Source organism: Sander vitreus, chromosome 10 (assembly GCF_031162955.1).
Source record: "Sander vitreus isolate 19-12246 chromosome 10, sanVit1, whole genome shotgun sequence".
Taxonomy (NCBI): Eukaryota; Metazoa; Chordata; class Actinopteri; order Perciformes; family Percidae; genus Sander; species Sander vitreus.
In genome coordinates this window covers 33,605,085-33,624,676 of record NC_135864.1, presented here as the reverse complement: position 1 = coordinate 33,624,676, position 19,592 = coordinate 33,605,085, and the positions used below count along the sequence as shown (strand labels likewise).

The window sequence follows — 19,592 nt, the reverse complement described above, 5'->3', positions numbered from 1 at the left end:
GTATAATTATGGCCCCTGTTTTTTAAGGAAGAACATTTATTTATTTACAATACATTATTCATTCACAAAATAATTGGTGTCCTTAAAGGTTGGATTTTTCCTCATTTTTTTAATTAAGGCAATAAGATCAATTTCCAAAAGATGATTTTTTTATTCCTCTTTTTAGTCAACTTTAGCATGGGTATGAATACTTATGAGCAGCACTGTATGTTCAATTAGGATTAATACAATGCTGTCAATGTACATGGAAGAAAGAGAATCACCTAAAGGAATGCTAACTCTGAACCATGAATAATGAGCTACTATATAAAATGTGATTAGGATGTACTCATTAAAGGTGCAGTAAAGATTGTTATTTGAGTTTAACTGCCAAAAAAATACAACCCCTCCTTCAGAAGCTCTGCACCTTTGTCTGTGAATCTATCTGACAGATAATTACTGGTCGCAGGCACATTCATATACTTGTTTTCACCTGCAAGGAATTTGCCTTGGTTTGTTAGTTTCTCATTTGTTCCCTGGTATCTACTCACAGTTTGTGTACCTCATTATACAGCTCGTCCATCACAATTACTGATTTTTGAAAGACAACACAATAGTGGAAAATACATCTTTTATAGGGATAGTCAATGGAGGGTCTATAGACAGCCTGATGCTGGATGAGGACGTCAGCAACAAGAGATGGGTGAAGAGAAGCATACAGAATACAGCAGGCAGCTAGAGAAAGTTCTTAGGAAAAATAGATTCAATTTAAATTTATTTGGGCATATTTCCTTCTGTTTTATAGTAACAACACTGCTTTTTGCAGATGTGCAGTTATGGGACATGAAGGATTTTATACAGTGTGTCAGCGGCAATGTAATTGCTTTATTTTCTGTTTATTTTTACTGGATAGAGAAACATCAATTGGTGATAATTATTTTTGATAGTTTGCTCCAGGCACAGTGAAGGTGATCTGTCCTCATTCATATGGATGCACAAACAATGCACTCATGGTGTTTTTATGTGTATTTTATTTGGAACATTTAGATGCAAGTGTCTTAAATGTCATTGCTTTCATTAATCAATAATAATAACATTTTCACTGAAATTGCAAATGCGTTAAATACCATTGCAAACAACAGCAACACTTTTCATAAATGAAAGCACAGATGATGTTTGCAACACCGAACAGTTGTCACTTCTCACTCATTTCCAGATGAAATGGCATTATAATCAAGGACATTAAAGGTGGTAACAATATAATTTGCTGTCATATTCAACCTGTTATGTCAGGTTCATTTTCTAATGATCTGCACCTACACTTCTAAAATCTCTCAATGTGTCCAATTTCATCATGTCTCCTTATCTTGGGCCTATACAGCAGCCCCTCTCACATGGACTCAAATTCATCAATGCGTTGTTTGGTGTTACCCTGACGAATCTGGCGTAGGGTCTTGTATTTGTCCCGGCCCGCCTTCACATTCTCAGCGTGGATCAGGTCATTGGGGGTCTTTTTGCTCTCGTCTACAGCTCCAGCCAGCTCAGTGCTCAGGAACTGAAAGAGAACACAAAAACACAGTGAATAAGATCCTCTTTCCTGAGCCTCTTTAGGAGACTATTCAGAAGCCTTACTCCTCTTTTTACCTGACTCCAGTACTTACTCAATCCCCATCTGAAAACACTCTATTGTCCAAAGTTATTAAGTCCAGGTTTGTGTTGAGTCCTCTATACAACACCTTATCTTGTTTTGGCTGTGAGGTTTTATTTCATTTGTATAGGCCTCAGCCTGGATAAAATTGTAACTTTAATGAAACCAATAGAATGATAAAGTACTATTAACAACGTTTTATTATAATGATTTAGTTCTTATTTTTAGATTATTTTTATTTGACAGGACATCTAAAGGGGAATGAAGTGCAGCAAATTGCCGCAGGTTGGACTCAAACCCAGCCTACTGCAGTAAGGACTGAGCCTTAGTATATGGGGCGCATGCTCAACCAGGTGAGCTACCACGGCGCTCTAAGAATTCATTCAGTTCTAGGTCAAACACAACTTTTGGTGGCAATTAAAGGGAGGCAATTTTCAACCTTATATCTACCTGGGTTTGGTATATGGTGTGAAAAAACCCGTAGTTCTATTTAATGTTCTCTGGGGCTTAGCCAACTGCAGCTAAAAAGTCTGCTCTACTTCCATACCACAGTTATGTCACTGGGGCACAGGAGAACTAGTGTTACTTCAGCTTTGGTAGCTGGGGGTGCAATGCTGTTCAAAAAACCTCCCTGCTGTCTTCTCTTGTATTGCAAACTAGCTGTTTCAGTTTCAGTTTCCATCAGTGAGAGGATGTTATGGATAAGGAATTTTTACGGTGTACATTTTACAGTGTTAAAGGTACACTGTGTAGGAATTTCTCCCATCTAGCGGTGAAATTGTATTTTGCGGTCAAATGAATAGTGCTCTCTAGCGCCTCGCTTTTCAAATGCGTGTTGCATCTACGGTAGCCGTTATGTACCAAGGAGCTATGACAACATGTCTTCCAATTTTCGCTTTTTTGGCGACGAGGATCCCTTCTCCTGTGTCTCGGCATAAGTATGATCCTCCATTATGAACTAAAGTGCAGTGACCAGCGCCTCTCACTGATCTCCTTCTCCGTTTCAGCTGGTTTCAGTCACGTGACGCTGGCTCTGAATGAAAACGCGTTGCTAGTGCTCCATGTCCCTCTCAGCCATTATAGTTTTTCAAAATGGAGGAACGACATGGAAGCCTCCTTGGACTTACCCGTCCAATGTAAATACAGAGAAGAAATTCTTCGCTTATGAGGATAAATCAGATCATTGGCAGAGGTCATTTTACACCAATGAGGACATATTTATGAATGAAGACATTGATTTTAGCTAATAAAATACTTAAAACACTACACAGTGTACTTTTAATGCTGACTTGGATATTCAGCTATATTCAGCCAGAGAGAAGTCGGGGGAGGCTGCAGCTGGAGGGGGAGGATATGGCCAGCGCCGGGGAGTAATAGGGTATTACTGGAAAGCTGAGATTCTAATGGTGGATTCAATGCCCTACTTGCATTCATGTGTGATGATGTATTAATCCCTATAGTAGCCTTTTTCATTGTAGTGAGACAATTTTTTAAAAACTTGAGCTCACTGTATGAAATGACCTGTTGTGACCTCTCAGGGCCTCATGAAACTTTTCAACCACAAACTAGACACCTAGGGCATTAAGAGGATGTATGGCTTTCCTAAGGCTACATCCACATTAATGCATTTTTGTTTAAAACGCTTTTTGCTACATTTAAGCATCATGTCCACACTACTCTGATTCCGAGTACCTTATTATAGAAAAACTGCTGACACCGTTTGAGTTTAAAAACTCCCGGGATGTGTTATAGTGTGGATGGGCAGAAACTGAGACTTTTGGCAACAAACAAAACAAAACAGTAAGACTTATGGGTCAGGTAGGCTTACATACCTTCAGCAAAAGTTCCCCCTTGTTGTCTGTCCCAGCAAATAACACCCTGGTCTTACTTTTTTCGCCATTGTTGTTCAAGTATTTTCTGCATTTTGAACTTAAATGATTTTCAAATGCAGAGTAACCTGGTCATGTGATATACGTTGTCAGATGTGTTAACATGGACGGAGATCATTTCTGATACAGAGCCTTGTCTGAACGAGATCGTTTTTGTTTCAAACTGTGTGAAAATGTAGTAGTGTGGATGAATGCAATCTTAGGCTACTAAGTATACGTTGTTTTGCAGTTACAGCCCAGATTATTATGGGATGGATTGAAATGTAGATTTGTCAGCTAAACATTCTTCGTGTAAACTCTACTCCAGCGTATAACAGAATAGGTTTCAAGTTTAGTAATGCTGTTCACACCAAATTGTTAACTACCTATGTTGTGCAATTTGAAAACAGCAACATTCATTTTTGCCTCTCTTTGGGCAGCACGAGTGACACAAATATTTGTTGTGTTCTGGTTTCAGAATGATGAAGAGAGTTGGAAAACAGCTGGATGCAAAACAGGATGTAGGCTCTACGGGGATTTTTCCATTAACAATTATCATTTTTTCTAAAATTATGTACAGGTTTTTAGGCATTCTCTCATCTTAGGGCTTGAAAAATAGTTCATATTGCTGCCGTAAATAGGAGTAAAAGCTCCCTGAGCCCCAAATGTTTACAACATCTGGCTCGGCCACTAATATTTACCGCATAGTCAAAACCTCTCTCTGACTGTGACAACAGGCAAAGCAGAAACAAACACTATATATAATCTCACAACAGCAACAAAGATGTGATTTTCAAATCACAAACTACAAAGAAAGACACAACTGGGAAGATGCAGCCACCATGGCTGAGTGTAATAAGCTAAGACACACGTCGGTCTATACCTCTAATAAAGCCTATTAATAAATGAAACAGATACTTTAAACGTGTTGATTGAGAGCCAGAGATTCTCTGGAAACAAACAGCAGCTCTTTGAGGCTGTAGGCTAATTTGGCAAAGTGGTGCTTGTAGCTTAATGCTAATGTCAGCATACTGACATGCTCACAGGGCAGTAATTATTTACCAGAGTTCTATGTTAATTTAGCCACTTAGCATGCTAATATTTTATATTGTATATGCTAATTAGGACTAAAGACAAAGTATGAGTAAGGATGATAGGAATTTCATAATTCTTCCGGTATTTACTCATAAATCAAATAATTAGAATTTTGATGTTATGAGGCGAGATAAACAAGTCAGAGGATTAAAGCATCTATTCAGTATTTGTCAAGATATTTTACTCAAATGTCAAACCTCATGGTGGAACTAGAGGAAAAGCCAGGGTATCACCAAAGTCAGTATGCTATATACAGTCATGTGAACAAATTAGGACACCCACGCTAAAGTTGACTAAAAAGAGGAATAAAAAAAATCATCTTTAGGAAATTGATCTTAATGCTTTAAATAAAAAAATGAGGAAAAATCCAGTCTTTAAGCACACCATTTTTCTTTGTGAATGAATAATGTATCGTAAATAAATAAATGTTCTTCCTTAAAATACAGGGGGCATAAGTCAGTACACCCCTATGTTAAATTCCCATAGAGGCAGGCAGATTATTATTTTGAAAGGCCAGTTATTTCATGGATCCAGGATACTATGCATCCTGATAAAGTTCCCTTGGCCTTTGGAATTAAAATAGCCCCACATCATCACATACCCTTCACCATACCCCCACATCATCACATACCCTTCACCATACCTAGAGATTGGCATGGGGTACTTTCCATAAAATCATCTCTCAATGCAAATAAAACCAGCTATTAGACTAACTGAAATACAACCATGCCAATCTCTAGGTATGGTGAAGGCAAGGCAAGGCAAGGCAGCTTTATTTGTAGAGCACATTTCAGCAACAGGGCAATTCAAAGTGCTTTACATGAAAACAGATAAAAAAAATTAAAAACAGATTTACATTAAAACAGATTAAAAAATTAAAAACAGATAAAATAGGAGACAAAAAAAAAATTACAGTGCAGTATAAGAAATTAAACATTGAAGAGCAGGTAAAACAGTTAATTATATAAAAGCAGATAAAATAACTTTCCTGGACTCAGTGATCCATTTTGTGGAAAGCCAAAGCTTTTTGACCAATATGACAGATATCTCAAGCAGTCCGGTCCATATTTTCTAACCATCTCACCCACTATGGGTCCAGATGCGTCGCACGGCTTTGAGGTTTCATTCCCCATATTTACAGAAGCTTTTCTTGAGTATACTCTTATCATTTTCGATGTGGTCGTCACCGCAAAGCATAGTTCTTTTCTTCGGCAAACCTTGCAAAACCCAGTACAGCCCTGCAGACAAAAATCAATCAATAGTCCAGAACGTGTTCTTAAACTATTTTATTTCTTCTGCAGTCTGTCTCTAAATAGTCAAGAACTCGCTCAGAGTGTTTATAGACTATTATTTTCTTTTTAGGCCTTCTGCCTAAATTAGTTAGTTATTTTGACTAACTTTTTGACCAGCCCAACGTCTCTCTTCTGCCCAACGTCTGTCTCTTCTGTCAACTATTGTCATGCCTGCATCAGAGAAATAAAGATAAAGATAAAAGATAAAATAGGAATTTCTCTTTATATGCTTATATAGATTGTTATACAGTGTCAGCAATGCAGCTTCGGTATAAGAAATGAACAATTATTTAAAGAAAGGCAACATCAAAAAGAAAGGTCTTCAGCCTTGATTTAAAAGAAGTGAGAGTTGCAGCAGACCTGCAGTTTTCTGGGAGTTTGTTCCAGATATGTGGAGCATAAAAACTAAATGCTGCTTCCCCCTGTTTAGTTCTGACTCTGGGGACAACTAGCAGACCTGTCCCAGACCACCTGAGAGGTCTGGGTGGTTCATAATGTAGTAGCAGATCAGAAATGTATTTTGGCCCTAAACCGTTTAGTGATTTATAAACCAGCAAAAGTATTTTGAAATCAATTCTTTGAGGCACTGGAAGCCAGTGTAGAGACTTCAGAACTGGAGTGATGTGATCCACTCTCTTGGTCTTAGTGAGGACTGGAGCAGCAGCGTTCTGAATCAGCTGCAGCTGTCTGATTGATTTTTTAGGGAGACCTGTAAAGACACCGTTACAGTAGTCAAGTCTACTGAAGATAAAAGCATGGACAAGTTTTTCCAAATCCTGCTGAGACATTAGTCCTTTAACCCTTGATATATTTTTAAGGTGGTAATAGGCTGACTTTGTAATTGTCTTAATGTGGCTGTTGAAATTCAGGTCTGAGTCCATGACTACACCAAGATTTCTGTCTTTGTCTGTTGTTTTTAACATTATCATTTGAAGCTAAGCGCTGACTTTTAATCATTCCTCCTTTGCTCCAAAAACAGCCACCTCAGTTTTTTCATCATTTAATTTAAGAAAGTTCTGGCACATCCAGTCGTTAATTTGTTCAATGCACTTAGTCAGTTGTTGTATTGGACTATAGTCCCCTGGCGACAAGGTTATATAAATTTGTGTGTCATCCGCATAACTATGGTAACTTATTTTATTGTTTTCCATAATTTGAGCCAGTGGAAACATGTAGATGTTAAACAGGAGAGGCCCCAGAACGGAGCCTTGGGGAACTCCACACGTCATATTTGTATGCTCAGATGTATAATTCCCTATAGACACAAAGTAGTCCCTATTCTTTAAATAAGACTCAAACCACTTTAGTACTGAGCCAGAAATGCCAACCCAGTTTTCCAATCGGTCTAGTAATATGTCATGGTCGACCGTATCAAATGCAGCACTGAGATCAAGTAATACAAAGACTGAAATTTTGCCACTATCTGTGTTTAAATGGATGTCATTAAAGACTTTAACAAGAGCTGTCTCAGTGCTGTGGTGTGGTCGAAAACCCGACTGGAAGGCATCAAAACTGTTGTTTAGTGACAAGAAAAGGTGTTGTTGAGAAACCGTTTTTTCAATGATTTTACTTAAAAATGGAAGGTTTGATATGAGCCTATAGTTGCTCATTAGTGACGTGTCTAGATTGTTCTTTTTAAGAGTGGCTTGATGACTGAAGTTTTCAGGGCCTGTGGGAAGATACCTGAGAGAAGACATGTGTTTACAATCTGTAGAAGATCAGAAACCAAACAATTTGAAACATTTTTGAATCAAGGCCCGTTGGTAGAATATCAAGGCAGCAGGAGGAGGTTTTCAGATGTTGTATAATGTCCTCCAGGTTTTTTACGGTTGATCGTATGAAATTGGGTTATATTGGAATTTGTGTTGCCTGGACACTGTGACAACACATACCCTGTACTCGATATGGAAGCACTGACTGATTGTTTAATTTTCAGAATTTTGTCTTTGAAGAAGGTGGCAAAATCATTGCAGGCCTCGGTATGGGTATGTGATGGTGTGTGTGTGTGTGGGGGGGCTATTTTAATTCCAAAGGCCAAGGGAACTTTATCAGGATGCATAGTATCCTGGATCCATGAAATAACTGGCCTTTAAAAATAAAAACCTGCCTGCCTCTATGGGAATTTAACATAGGGGTGTACTTACTTATGCCCCCTGTATTTTAAGGAAGAACATTTATTTATTTATACATTATTCATTCACAAAGACAATTGGTGTCCTTAAAGATTGGATTTTTCCTCATTTTTTAATTAAGGCATTAAGATCAATTTCCAAAAGATGATTTTTTTATTCCTCTTTTTAGTCAACTTTAGTGTGGGTGTCCTAATTTGTTCACATGATTGTAGCTCGGGAACCATGAACTGTCTGTATGAAATTTGTTGCCATTACAACTGAAAAAGTGTAAACTTTGACCTTTTCGTGGTGCTAGATGAAAAGTCAGGGGATCGCAAAAGTCCTTTAGAATTATGCTTTAGGTGCTATATGTAATACATTTCAAGGTAATAGGGGCACTAAAGAAAAAGTCATGGGGTCACCAAAAGTCAGTGGGACGCATTCTATTGGAACCATGAAGCCTGCACAAGATTTCATGGCAATGCATCCAATAGTCGTTGAGATATTCTAGTCCAACCGACAGACCGACATTGCCATATAACCACGCACTCTTTAAAGCTCCAGGACAGCCCAGGGACTGCTAATCTCTAGCTTCACATGACCTCTGACCTGACGGTGAGAAAGAAAACAGCAACTCGGCGAAATAGGAAATTTCGCTGTCACTCAACCTTACCTTGAGGTTTTTCTGCAGCCTTTTGTTCTTATGGGCCTCTGTTACTCTTTCTTCCTCACTGCGATCTCTGACCATGCCTGGAGAAGTCAGCTCAGCGCTCGCCTGATCACTGCTCTCATCCGTCTCATCGTGCTCAGGCATAGGAGGATGGACAGAATCCTGGATGTGGACACCCATGAGTTTAGTCTTCAGCTCCTCTTTGGTTTGCTCCAAATCAGCTTCTACCACCATCGCCTGTCAACACACACGACTTGCAGTAAAGCAATGTGGTTGGATATTAAAGTGCATGTAGCCTATTCTCGATTGGTTCCAAAATGTGATATTCACGTAGGAAATTTTATCTGTAGGCTACTATGACACTGAAATAAATGAAGGTGCTTTTCGGGAATAAAAGAAAACTGGAATGTCTTTGGTGACATGTGGCACTTTCACCTCTACTTTTTAGTATTAGTTAAAGGGGCATTTGACCCAAAATTCACTAAAATTGTATTTTTCTTTCTCCCTAAACATAAACAGATATATAAATGAGACTAATTAAACAACAAAACTACAATGACAAATGTTATTTTGGATAACCTGCTCATCTCCTGTTGAATCCCAGGTTAAGTTGTTTTAGTTCACCACTCTAGCCTAGAAATCTAGACCACCCTAGCTGCAGCAAATGTAATTTGCAGCCAGGGTCGTCTAGCAACTCTCCGTTGGCTTGCGAGCTGGAAAAACTCTAGTCAGACCAATCACATCGTGTATAGAGTCGGTGGGCGGGGCTTAACATAATGATGGCAGAGTTGCGACGGTTCTGCGTGAATTCCCTGCTACTTGAAAACAAAGAAGATGGCTGCTGCTGCTGACAAACAGCGGTCTTTGGAATCGGCTTTGGCCGCTACTCCGGAAGACTTGGAGTTCAGCTTTTCTTTGAAGTCATTCTTAAAAAGGAAGATGCCGACAGGATACTGCAAAAGTTGAATCTATCAACTAGCGTTGCTCTGGTTGGTTGTAGCGCTATCCTATTGCGTTCAGAGGGAATTTGAAAGACAACCGTTTATCCCGCCCCTCGGATTGAGCCCTGCCAATGGTGTGTTTCCAGACCCAACATCTTGATGAGGGTCTGGCTTGTCAGGCTATCACCGCTCACTAATGAGACATTTCACAAATAGGTTGTCTTCTGACTAAAGAGATTCCTCAGCATTGCTTGCAACAGTCTCCCATGGTCATTAAAAAACAGAAATAACACTGCAGTATTACAAAACAATGTGGCTGCAAGTTCAGTAAAGCACATATTATGTGTATACAAAGATTTGCATACAATTAAGTTAAACCTTGGGTAAAATTTGCACATACATTCAATGTTTTGTTTTAGCCAATTATGGCTTTACAGGGCTGAGGTTTGCTACCTGTGACAATGCAGTGACACGTATGAAACTCATACAATCACAATTTGAAAGTCTACTGATTTACTTGTCTGTGGTTGACGCATTGCATCTACTTTGCCTGGGCCTAACACTTTGAGGTGTCAGACATCCCTCTTTGCTCATGTTTGATTCATCCTTTATCTCTCTCATGGTTCTGTCATTAATTCTCACCCTTTTCTGCCATCTATTCGCCTCCTCGTCCTTTTTCTTCTTGGCGTCTTCCAGCTGGGAGATCTTAGAGGTAAGCTCTGCCAGCTCAGTGGCCTATACACACACGCACACAAATGGGAAGAGAGTTAAGAGTGCTCCTGATCTGAAGTCGTTGTGCAGTCGGTTGCACATTTGTGTGTTAGAGAGAATGTGTGTGTGTGTGTGTGTGTGTGTGTGTGTGTGTCTGTGCGTGCACGTATGTTATATGCAGCGTCACGGCTCAGGTTAATTGTCTTTCTATTCAATCAGCTAAAATGTGTATAATTTGAAATATACTTTCAAGCTGAATTTGTGAATCACTTGACGACATCAATACTTACCAGCCTTTTTTCTAGCTGAGAGGTGGCCTTGATCAATATATGTAAATATACCATAATGAGTCCTTGATCATGGGAGTAAAGGAAATTGGTCTCATGGCTGAATGACGACTACAGCAACCACCTTCTAATTTAAGAGTTTGAATTTAACCCATGAAGGTGTGTTTGGTGTTTTTGAGTACCAGGCTTTCTTGGCTCTTGGTCTGGGTTTCAGACTGGTACAGCATGGCTTCTTTAGCTTCCAATGCAGCTCTGCGGTCCTTGTCCAAGCGCTCAGCCTCCTCCCGAGCAATCGTCCTCTCTTTCTCTAACTGAAGAGCCCTTTGTGTCTGCTCCTCCAGCTCTGCAACACCCATGCACATGTGCGCAAAAATCATTATATACATATACCCAGACAGGCTCACATAGTATAAGCTTTGTAGAAATCCTAAAATTACAAATATTTCAATATACTGCACAATTCTTTTGATGTTTTTAAACACAAAAAAAACATCTCCAGTTGAGAAACATTTGTATTCAGAAAGTTTTCAGACCATCTTGAGCTCTCTTTGTCTGCTCTTCAATCTGTCTCAATCTCTCCATCAGCTCCATGGTCTCACGAGCAATCTTCTCTGTTTCCTTCTCTGCATTTTCTCGCTTTTTTTTCTCACTCTCGAGCAGAGCCCTGACAGGAGAATTGTTCATATATACACATCTGAAAGAAAACTGGATCTCCTGACAGTTCTTTCTTAAAGCAGAGAGAACACACTGTAAACTGTTATAAAAGCCTTCATTATGACCTCCTTCTTACCTCTCCATCTGCCTCTTGTTCTTCTCCTCCCTGGCCTGGGCCTTCATCTGCTGCACCTCAATGGTGTCAGGCTTACGTCTACGCATGTACAGGTCATGATTCCCCATACACAATGCCAGGATACGTTTGTTGATGCGAAGACGAGGGACGTAGAAAACAAAGTCCTTTAATACAAAAATGGGCAATCAGGGATTTATGACACATCAGAAGCATCTCAGATCTGTTTTACTGTTTGCATGGGTTTGTAGCCTAAAGGGATAGTTTTGTTTAGGATAATGTAGTCCATGTTTCTAAACTCTTGGATGCTTTCCTCAAATCTGTGCATACAGGCAAATTGAAGTGTGAGGCTAAATTCCTGTTTGTGAGTGAGATCAAGTAGCAACTGCTCTCATTACAAAATTGGTCATTTCATCAGTAACAAGGACATAAGACTCTCCTGATTTTAGCCACAGTGAATACATATGAATAGGCATATCTCAAAGTAATAGTGATACTAATACATGTTTAATGTAGCACATTTTACAGAACTAAGTCACAAAGTGCTTCACAAGAGCAAAAAAATAAAAATAAATAGGACCAAAATGCAGTATAAACGTACTCGCTTAATACATTTTTATGCAACAAAGTTGGTAAAATATCTACAGGGCTTGAGGAAGGTTTCATACTGCCCACCAGATTAGAAAGGTCTTGCTAGGAAATAGCAGTTCAAAATTGATGGCCAAGTTGGATAAACAGAAAAGGGAGTAGCAGAGGGGATGATGCCCTAATCTTATTCACAAAGAAAGAGAGAAAGTCACTGCAATCCCTATTTGAAAAGACACATCAGGAGGTGCAGGAGTGACGGTGTTGTTGAGGGTGTCAAACAGGATTATCAGGGTGGGTTTACTGGAGGAAATGAGGTTAGCAAAGTAAGATGCCCTAGCCTCCTTAACCATATTTTTAAACTCAATTTAAGAGGTCTTTGTGACAGAGGCAGTGAATATGGACGGAGGGAACAACTCTCATTTTACTTGGAGCCACTTTATCCAAAACGGAAGAGCAATGTATGTTAAAGGAGTGGACCAGACATTTAATGTCAGCGTGAGAAGACAACACTGCACTTGGGTCAAATGCTGCAGAAACATTCTCAGCTGAGAAGCTATTTAAAATGCGAGAGCAACTTACACATTTACTGTGCAGTCAATCTAAATCAAAAGACAGGTTGAACCAAACGCATACACGGTCAGTAACATGCAGCTCCTAAGAGCAGATCAATTCAGAATGTAAATCAAACGTAAAAATAAGGTCCATAAGGTATGACCCTTAATGTTTGTGGCACCAGTTGAATAAAATGAAAAGACTCACTGACCTTAAGACAATCGGCAGAAAAACAGCAAGAAACGTCATCAACCAAATCACCAATCATAACAACTCTGTCCAATCTAATGATAGAGGATCAGTTGTGGAATGTAACTTAGTACATTTACTCAAGTACTGTACTTAAGTACACATTTAAGGTACTTGTACTTTTCTTTTCATGTCACTTTCTACCTCTACTCCGCTACATTTCAGGGAAATATTGTACTTTTTATTCCACTTCATTAATCTGACAGCTTTAGTTACTTTACAAATTAAGATTTTTGCACACAAAACACATGTAGTTTATAAAATATGATGCTTTATTTGAAATGAAACTACCCAAAAATATAATGGCCTACAAGTCCAGCTGAAATGATTAGACCATTAAACACGCAACAGTTTTAAAAATGTGAGGATTTTTCTCACTTTTTAAACTGTAAGTACATTTTCCTGATCATATTTACATCATTTTACTTACGTAACATTATCCATGCAGGACTTTTACTTGTAACGGAGTATTTTTACAGTGTGGTATTAGGATATTATTATTATTATACCCTTATATTAGGGTATAAGGATCTGAATACTTCTTCCACCACTATAGAGGATACTCAAGTCACTCAATTCAGATATAAAAGAACTTTTAGAACCAGGGGGGTTGATGAATTGTAATAAAACTTTGAACGACCAACTTGGGTCATCTGCAGTTCTAACGAGGGGAAAGCCCTGATGCTCACTGTTGGACTCGGAAAACAGTTCCTGAAAACTACAGCAAGTCCTCCACCCAGGCCTGAGGTTAGCACCCTAAGGTCCATGGAGTGTACTTGTACTTGTTAACATGTTTTCATAAGGTAATGAGTACTACTTATTAAACCCTGAGCACTGGAGAAGGAGCAGCTATTTAATCCCATCCACAAACATCCATAAGTGAAATTAGGCTAAACTAACCTTAACATACCTGCACAAAAATACATCCAGTGTCTTGCAAGAAAAATGGCAACTTTCCCATAAACTTTGACCTTTGACCTTTGAATGAGTATGTGCCGTTTTTCATCTCCTGACATGCTTCATAGAATTTGTTGCTGCTGCAGATAACTCACTAATAATAATGTGTTTTGCATACCGGAGCTTTCTTGTCGATTGGTTTGATGACAAACTTCTTGTCATTGAAGGAAATATTTCTGATCTCACTCCAGGGGAAGCCAATCTTTGGGGTCATCCTGTAAAATATTGGCATGTTGTTTTACCACTATGTTATGGTTAACGGGGGTTATCATGTTCTTTACACACAGTTAAAACATAGTTATGAAAATAAAAGTTTGCATCCAAGCTAGCAGCTCTGTGAGGCTGTACTGTGAGGCACAGCACTGCTTTGAGCTAAATGCTAACATTAATCTGCTAACATATTAACAGTGACAATGCATATGCTGATTCTACGCAGGTTTACCATGTTCACCATCTTGGTTTAGTATGTTAGCATGCAACATATGGATGTGCTTTTCAGTCTGGAGGGGTTATATTTAGGTCCCATATTATGTTCATTTTTAGCTTCATACATATATTTGAGGTTTCTACTAGAACATGTTTACATGCTTTAAACTTAAAAAAAAAAAAAAACACGTTATTTTTCTCATACTGTCTTAGCGCATTGTCTCTTTAAGACCCCTCCCGAACAAGTCCAGTCTGCTATGATTGGCCAGCGTTTCCGGGTCTTCTACATCAGCACTCTCTGAGTCTCTGCACTATCATTGCAGCCGGAGAATGACTGTAACAGCACTGTAGTGGCACTTTCTACCTATATAGCATAGTTGTGACATCACAACTGTACAGAAGTCCTGACAGGTAATTTAAAACCACAGTTTATGAATACAGGCTATGTGCATTTCTCTATGGATTGAATGTTTGATTCTTTTACAGTATTTATATAGCACCTCAACCTGCTTTATAATAAAAAAAAAAGACATGGAAATCTTACCTTTTACAATATGGGACCTTTAAGGGTTCACCAAAGTCATTACAATTCATGCTATGGGATGAATATGTCTGTACCAAATGAATGTCTGTACCAAATTCAATAGTTGTCAACACATCTCACTCTGAACCAAAAGAGCCAACCTGATGGTGGCTCTAGAGGAAAAGTCAGGGGGTCGCCAAAGTCATTAGGGAACCATGGCTATCTGTATTGCATTTTGTGACAATCCATCTAATAACTGTCAAGACATTTCACAAAAGAACAATAATGTCAAACACGTTATGATGCTAGATGAAAGGTCAGGGGATCACTAGTCTATATCTTCGATGTTCCAACGCTCCAAATCACTCATTTAGGCTGGATATCCGTTAGCTTGGGCTTCCTTTGTGTTGGCATTTTAAACTCCAATCGATTTATGAGAATCCAGACAGCTAGCTAGACTAGATCTGTCCAATCGGAGTTTTCTGTTGCACAACTAAAACAACTTTTGAACGTACACGTTCCACCAAAACAAATTCCTTCCCGAGGCTATTTTGCAGAGGCGCCGTAGAAATGCCAATAAACCAGAGCAAGTCTTTCTCCCATCCCAGAATGCTGTGTGGACTCGCCAGACCCTCCTCCGTCGCACCGCGGTGGAGGAAGGTCTGGCAAAGCGAGACTAGGGGATCACCAACATCAGTAGTATTCATCCACTGGGGACCATGAATGTCATACAAGATTAGCATACAACAGTAAGCCTACATGGATTCAAACATTTACATTTATAAACTGCGACCTACTTGTCCTTCTTGTCGTAGATGTTCAGCCCCAGCGCGTCCACTCCCAACCACAGCTCTGATCCTTTCTTGTTCTTGATGTTAAAGTAGTTGACCCCGTACATCTCCAGATCCTGGGCTATCTTGAGGTACTCCACCATGGCGTCTTCCCTGATGTGTGGAGTAATTATATGAGCTACAGAGAACCTGTTTACAATGCAGTTATGACTTTTTGAAGTAAGACTGCAGTACCTCAGCAATCCCTTGTGCTCTTGATGCCACACCTGGATTCTATTCTCCCACTGATTCTTATTCAGCTTGTGCTGCTCCAAAACCCTGGTGTTATCAGTAAAGAGGACACACCAGTTAAAATTCAGAAACTGGAATTCAGTTGAACTTTGGTTAACACTCATTACCATACGACTCAGTACCTCTGTGGCAGCAGCTTTTCTCTTGCAAGGTATCCCGGTACGTGATAGTCTTTCCTGTAGTCCCCTAGTTTGACCTGAATGGCATACGATGCCAAGAGCACCGCAGTCTCAGGTGGACAGTATATGTCATCATTTAGGATGCATTCTTTTACCTACAACACAGAAAGGAAACAAAACGCTCTGCTTTAAGACATTAATGATCCCTAATGTTTTATGATGCTGTCCGTGTAAAGGTGTCATAAACAACAGTGTTAGTGTTGATGTGTCTATGTGTTCTGGGGTTTGTCTAGTGCACCTGGATCCATTTATGTGTGCATGTATTCCCTTACGGAAGACCCATGAGATTTAACGGGATCGGCATTAGACATTATGGAACCCCCACTGGTCGTTAAGACAGGTTCAGCGTTTTGTTTTGATTTCCTTATTCATCATTGCATCTGCAGGGTACCACGCTTGTATACAACAGCATTATTAACTTTGTGATATCCACTTTTTTCAGATTCTTAAAGCGCATTTTACTGATTCCTATTCAATAAGAATTTTACTCTCTGTTTATATCAATAGTAAATTTATAGATTTGGATCCTTATTGCATACAAATAAAAAATGGTGCCATCTCATCATAAAATCAATAAAAGGGATTAAGTCAAATTTACAGCAGTATTCCCTTTAAAAACAATATTCTTGTGCATGTACTCATCTCCAACCTGTAGGAAGAAGAGGCGCTGTGTTGCCTCCTGGATCAGTTCATCTGCGACATCCTCAGGGTAAAACTTGGCCCTGAACTTAATCAACAAAGGGTTGTCCCTCTTCACATCTTGAGCTGTCACCTGGGACCGGCAACCCACAGCAGAGGGATGCCGGAATGAAGATATATACGTACTAATTAGCATCAGTGGGTTGACAAAACCACAAGCATGATTACGTGTTCATTTATATCCAGCTGCCAGCTGTTAGGTTATGCCATCAAGGGATGTTAAGTTGACACACAAACATTCTCCTCACCCTCTTGTTCAGCTTGAGCCAGGTAGAGAAGCCTTTGCTGTCCTGATACTGGAGGCCAAAGAACCAGGTTTCCCTCAGGCCGATCGTCTTCACTATCTAAACATACCAATAATTAACACAATCACACACTTGTCCGTCAAAGCACCTGTTTGGTAATTGTACTGCATAGTGTACCTGGTCAAAAAGCTGTTTGCCAGTAGTGCTGGGCAGGATGGCAAACTCCAGCTCAGCATCCATGGTTGTAACTCGGACATTTATCTGCCAGAGAAAACATTCACACTGAGCCACAAGAGGAAGAAATAAATTCCTGCTGCTCATTCATCTGTATCACTGGAGAAGCATCAAGGAGCATGCAGAGCAATAGCATCTGGGTAAAAAAAAAAAAAAAAGCACTACCAATTTTGTTATAATTTTGTCTGTTCTTTGAAATAATGCTACATTTCTTGGTTCTTTGACAGCAAAATAACCAAAAAGAGTGTTCCTTACATTTTTCTGTTCAACCAGGATCATCCAATCGCAAGAGGTTGGTGCGGACTACAATCAAAAAATGAAGCCCACAGTAGATTTTAGACTTAACTGAGAACATGGGGTTCATGCTATGATAAAGAAGTATTACCGACTGGGTCTAAACAATTACACCCATTTAGCAATAATCTTGAATATTAGTAACCATATGCATATACACATAATTGCAGTTGTTGGGATGGACAGACTTGCACAATAGAACAAAATAAGTATAGAGCAGAAATGGATGGCTCTATTCCTCATAAACTTAGCTGAGATTAAGAAAGCAAGGCAGGCTTTCATGAGTGTCTATAATAATACTGATAATAATAATAATAATACTGATAATAATAATAATACTGATAATAATAATAATAATAATAATAATAATAATAATAATAATGTACTACAGTTGTTAGCCTTGCTGCATGTCCTTTGGGGACTGACTGCTTCAATGGATATTTATGAAAACAGGAGGAGAAAGCTTAACTTTACCACTGTTTGTTGCATCATGTTTATCCAGATAATGTGACAACTCACAATAAATCCAGGAACACAAATGCAACAAATTAGAAACATCTGGGAACTGGGCATGATATCATCATACGTTTTGTTTTGCTCTAAAAATTATTCTAAAGATTAACAACTACTGACTAATGCCTTCCTGTAGCCTTTCAAATACAGAGCAGGTCCAAAATGTCAGTCAATCTACTTCATTTGCAATTCAACGACATATAAACAAAAAAAGGTAACTACTTACAGTTGACATTTGTGGTTTTTTAATCCGTAGTTGAAACACTTCTTCAGAGAGGTGACTGTAGCCTTTTCTCCGTGGAGTCATATGAAACTGCTTGCAATACCTACAAGGATTATACTGAATGAGAATGGACCATTGTATTGCTCTTAGTACTTCTCTCTTAGTTAATCCAATGGAAGCCAGGGGCCCACGTATTATGAAGAGGCAGCCTTCATCTGTGAAGACTTTTTTTCTTAAATTGATTACGTGTGAGTGTGACTGTGTGACACTCATCTAGGACCAAGACATGATCTTTTTGTCTCCCAAACCTGTAGAGGGACACTCAACAGGAGTAGGCCTAACTCAGCAGCACCTGGTGTTCCAGGGGCAGTGACTACACTCTGCTAGTCTAATCCTTCTTGTTTAGTTGTTATGGCATACAGTGATTTTAGGGTTAGTAGGCCTAGTGTACCTCTGGTTTGTAGGCCTGTTGCTAAATGCGTAACAAGAGAGTTTGTGTTGGCTAACAGGGCCGTACATTTGAATCATTTTGCAATAATGTTGCGCTTTCTTGTTTTAACTTTTATAAACTCAACAATATTCATACTATTTAATGAATATAATATGTTTAATGTAGGCTATACTTTTGTTTTATTGTTGTTTTGTTTTGTAACATTTGTTTATATTTTTCTGTTTTTTCCCCCTGGTTGTTCACTAGCTACAACCCTGATAAAGTAATGAGTAAATGTACTCCATATTGTCCCTTGAGTTGATTTTTTTCAGTTGATTTTTTTTTTCTGTTCCTTCCACTTTTCACTCAGAAGAAGTTTGCTGTAAGTGCCATTCATTTATTTGATGTTACATGTAATGTTTAAATGAAGTGAAGTTGTTTCCATCGCGGTGTAACACATGGTTTAAGGGGAAGTGATACTTGTAGTAGGTTATTTCAGGTTTAATGTTTAACCTTCTAACGCTGTTCTGGTCAAAAATGACCGATTTACACATTCCCTGTACCATAAATATGGCATTTTTCATCAGATTGCCTCAAGACCTTATGATATCCTTCACAAAAGGCATTTGAACACATAAAATTCATTGTGACTACTTTCTTTGAATTTTGAGTGATTTATTCAGCTTAGTCACACTTCTTTTGTTTACGGTCAAAAATGACCGCCATAGGAAATGAATGGGAAAGAGTATCATTTTCATCCAGGAGATGAAAGACATCTCCATACACACCCTCCTACAACTCTCCTGTGCTTGTGTACCCATTCACAGGTGCAAAGCTTCCATTTGCAAGGGACATGACTGCAATTTGCCATTTGTGCGTGTGAACCACCAATGTTTGCACACACATGCATGCACGCACACACAGAAACTCACACACACCCACAGAAACACACACACACCCATGGTTCATGTTGTCATGTTGCCACTTGTGCATGTAAACCAGTGTTCGC

General features: G+C 39.1%; 1 protein-coding gene across 3 annotated transcripts; it reads right to left on the bottom strand.

Annotated features, from left to right (window-relative positions):
• Positions 1-1,021: 1,021 nt before the first annotated feature.
• On the bottom strand, positions 1,022-19,326 carry LOC144524769 (moesin a-like). Of its 3 annotated transcripts, XM_078261237.1 has the most exons (15): positions 18,157-19,326; positions 17,379-17,426; positions 17,067-17,150; positions 16,893-16,988; positions 16,595-16,717; positions 15,889-16,040; positions 15,710-15,793; positions 15,482-15,628; positions 13,854-13,950; positions 11,393-11,556; positions 11,136-11,266; positions 10,785-10,945; positions 10,247-10,339; positions 8,667-8,900; positions 1,022-1,534 (listed from the first exon to the last, which is right to left on the bottom strand). In XM_078261237.1, the coding sequence occupies exons 1-15, from the start codon at positions 18,424-18,426 to the stop codon at positions 1,370-1,372; spliced, it is 2,049 nt and encodes a 682-aa protein (XP_078117363.1). In that variant the 5' UTR covers positions 18,427-19,326; the 3' UTR covers positions 1,022-1,369. The 3 variants fall into 3 exon arrangements, with proteins under 3 accessions (XP_078117363.1, XP_078117365.1, XP_078117364.1); XM_078261239.1 differs by lacking the exon at positions 18,157-19,326 and having other exon boundaries at positions 17,379-17,539; XM_078261238.1 differs by lacking the exons at positions 17,379-17,426; positions 18,157-19,326 and having other exon boundaries at positions 17,067-17,288.
• Positions 19,327-19,592: the final 266 nt, after the last annotated feature.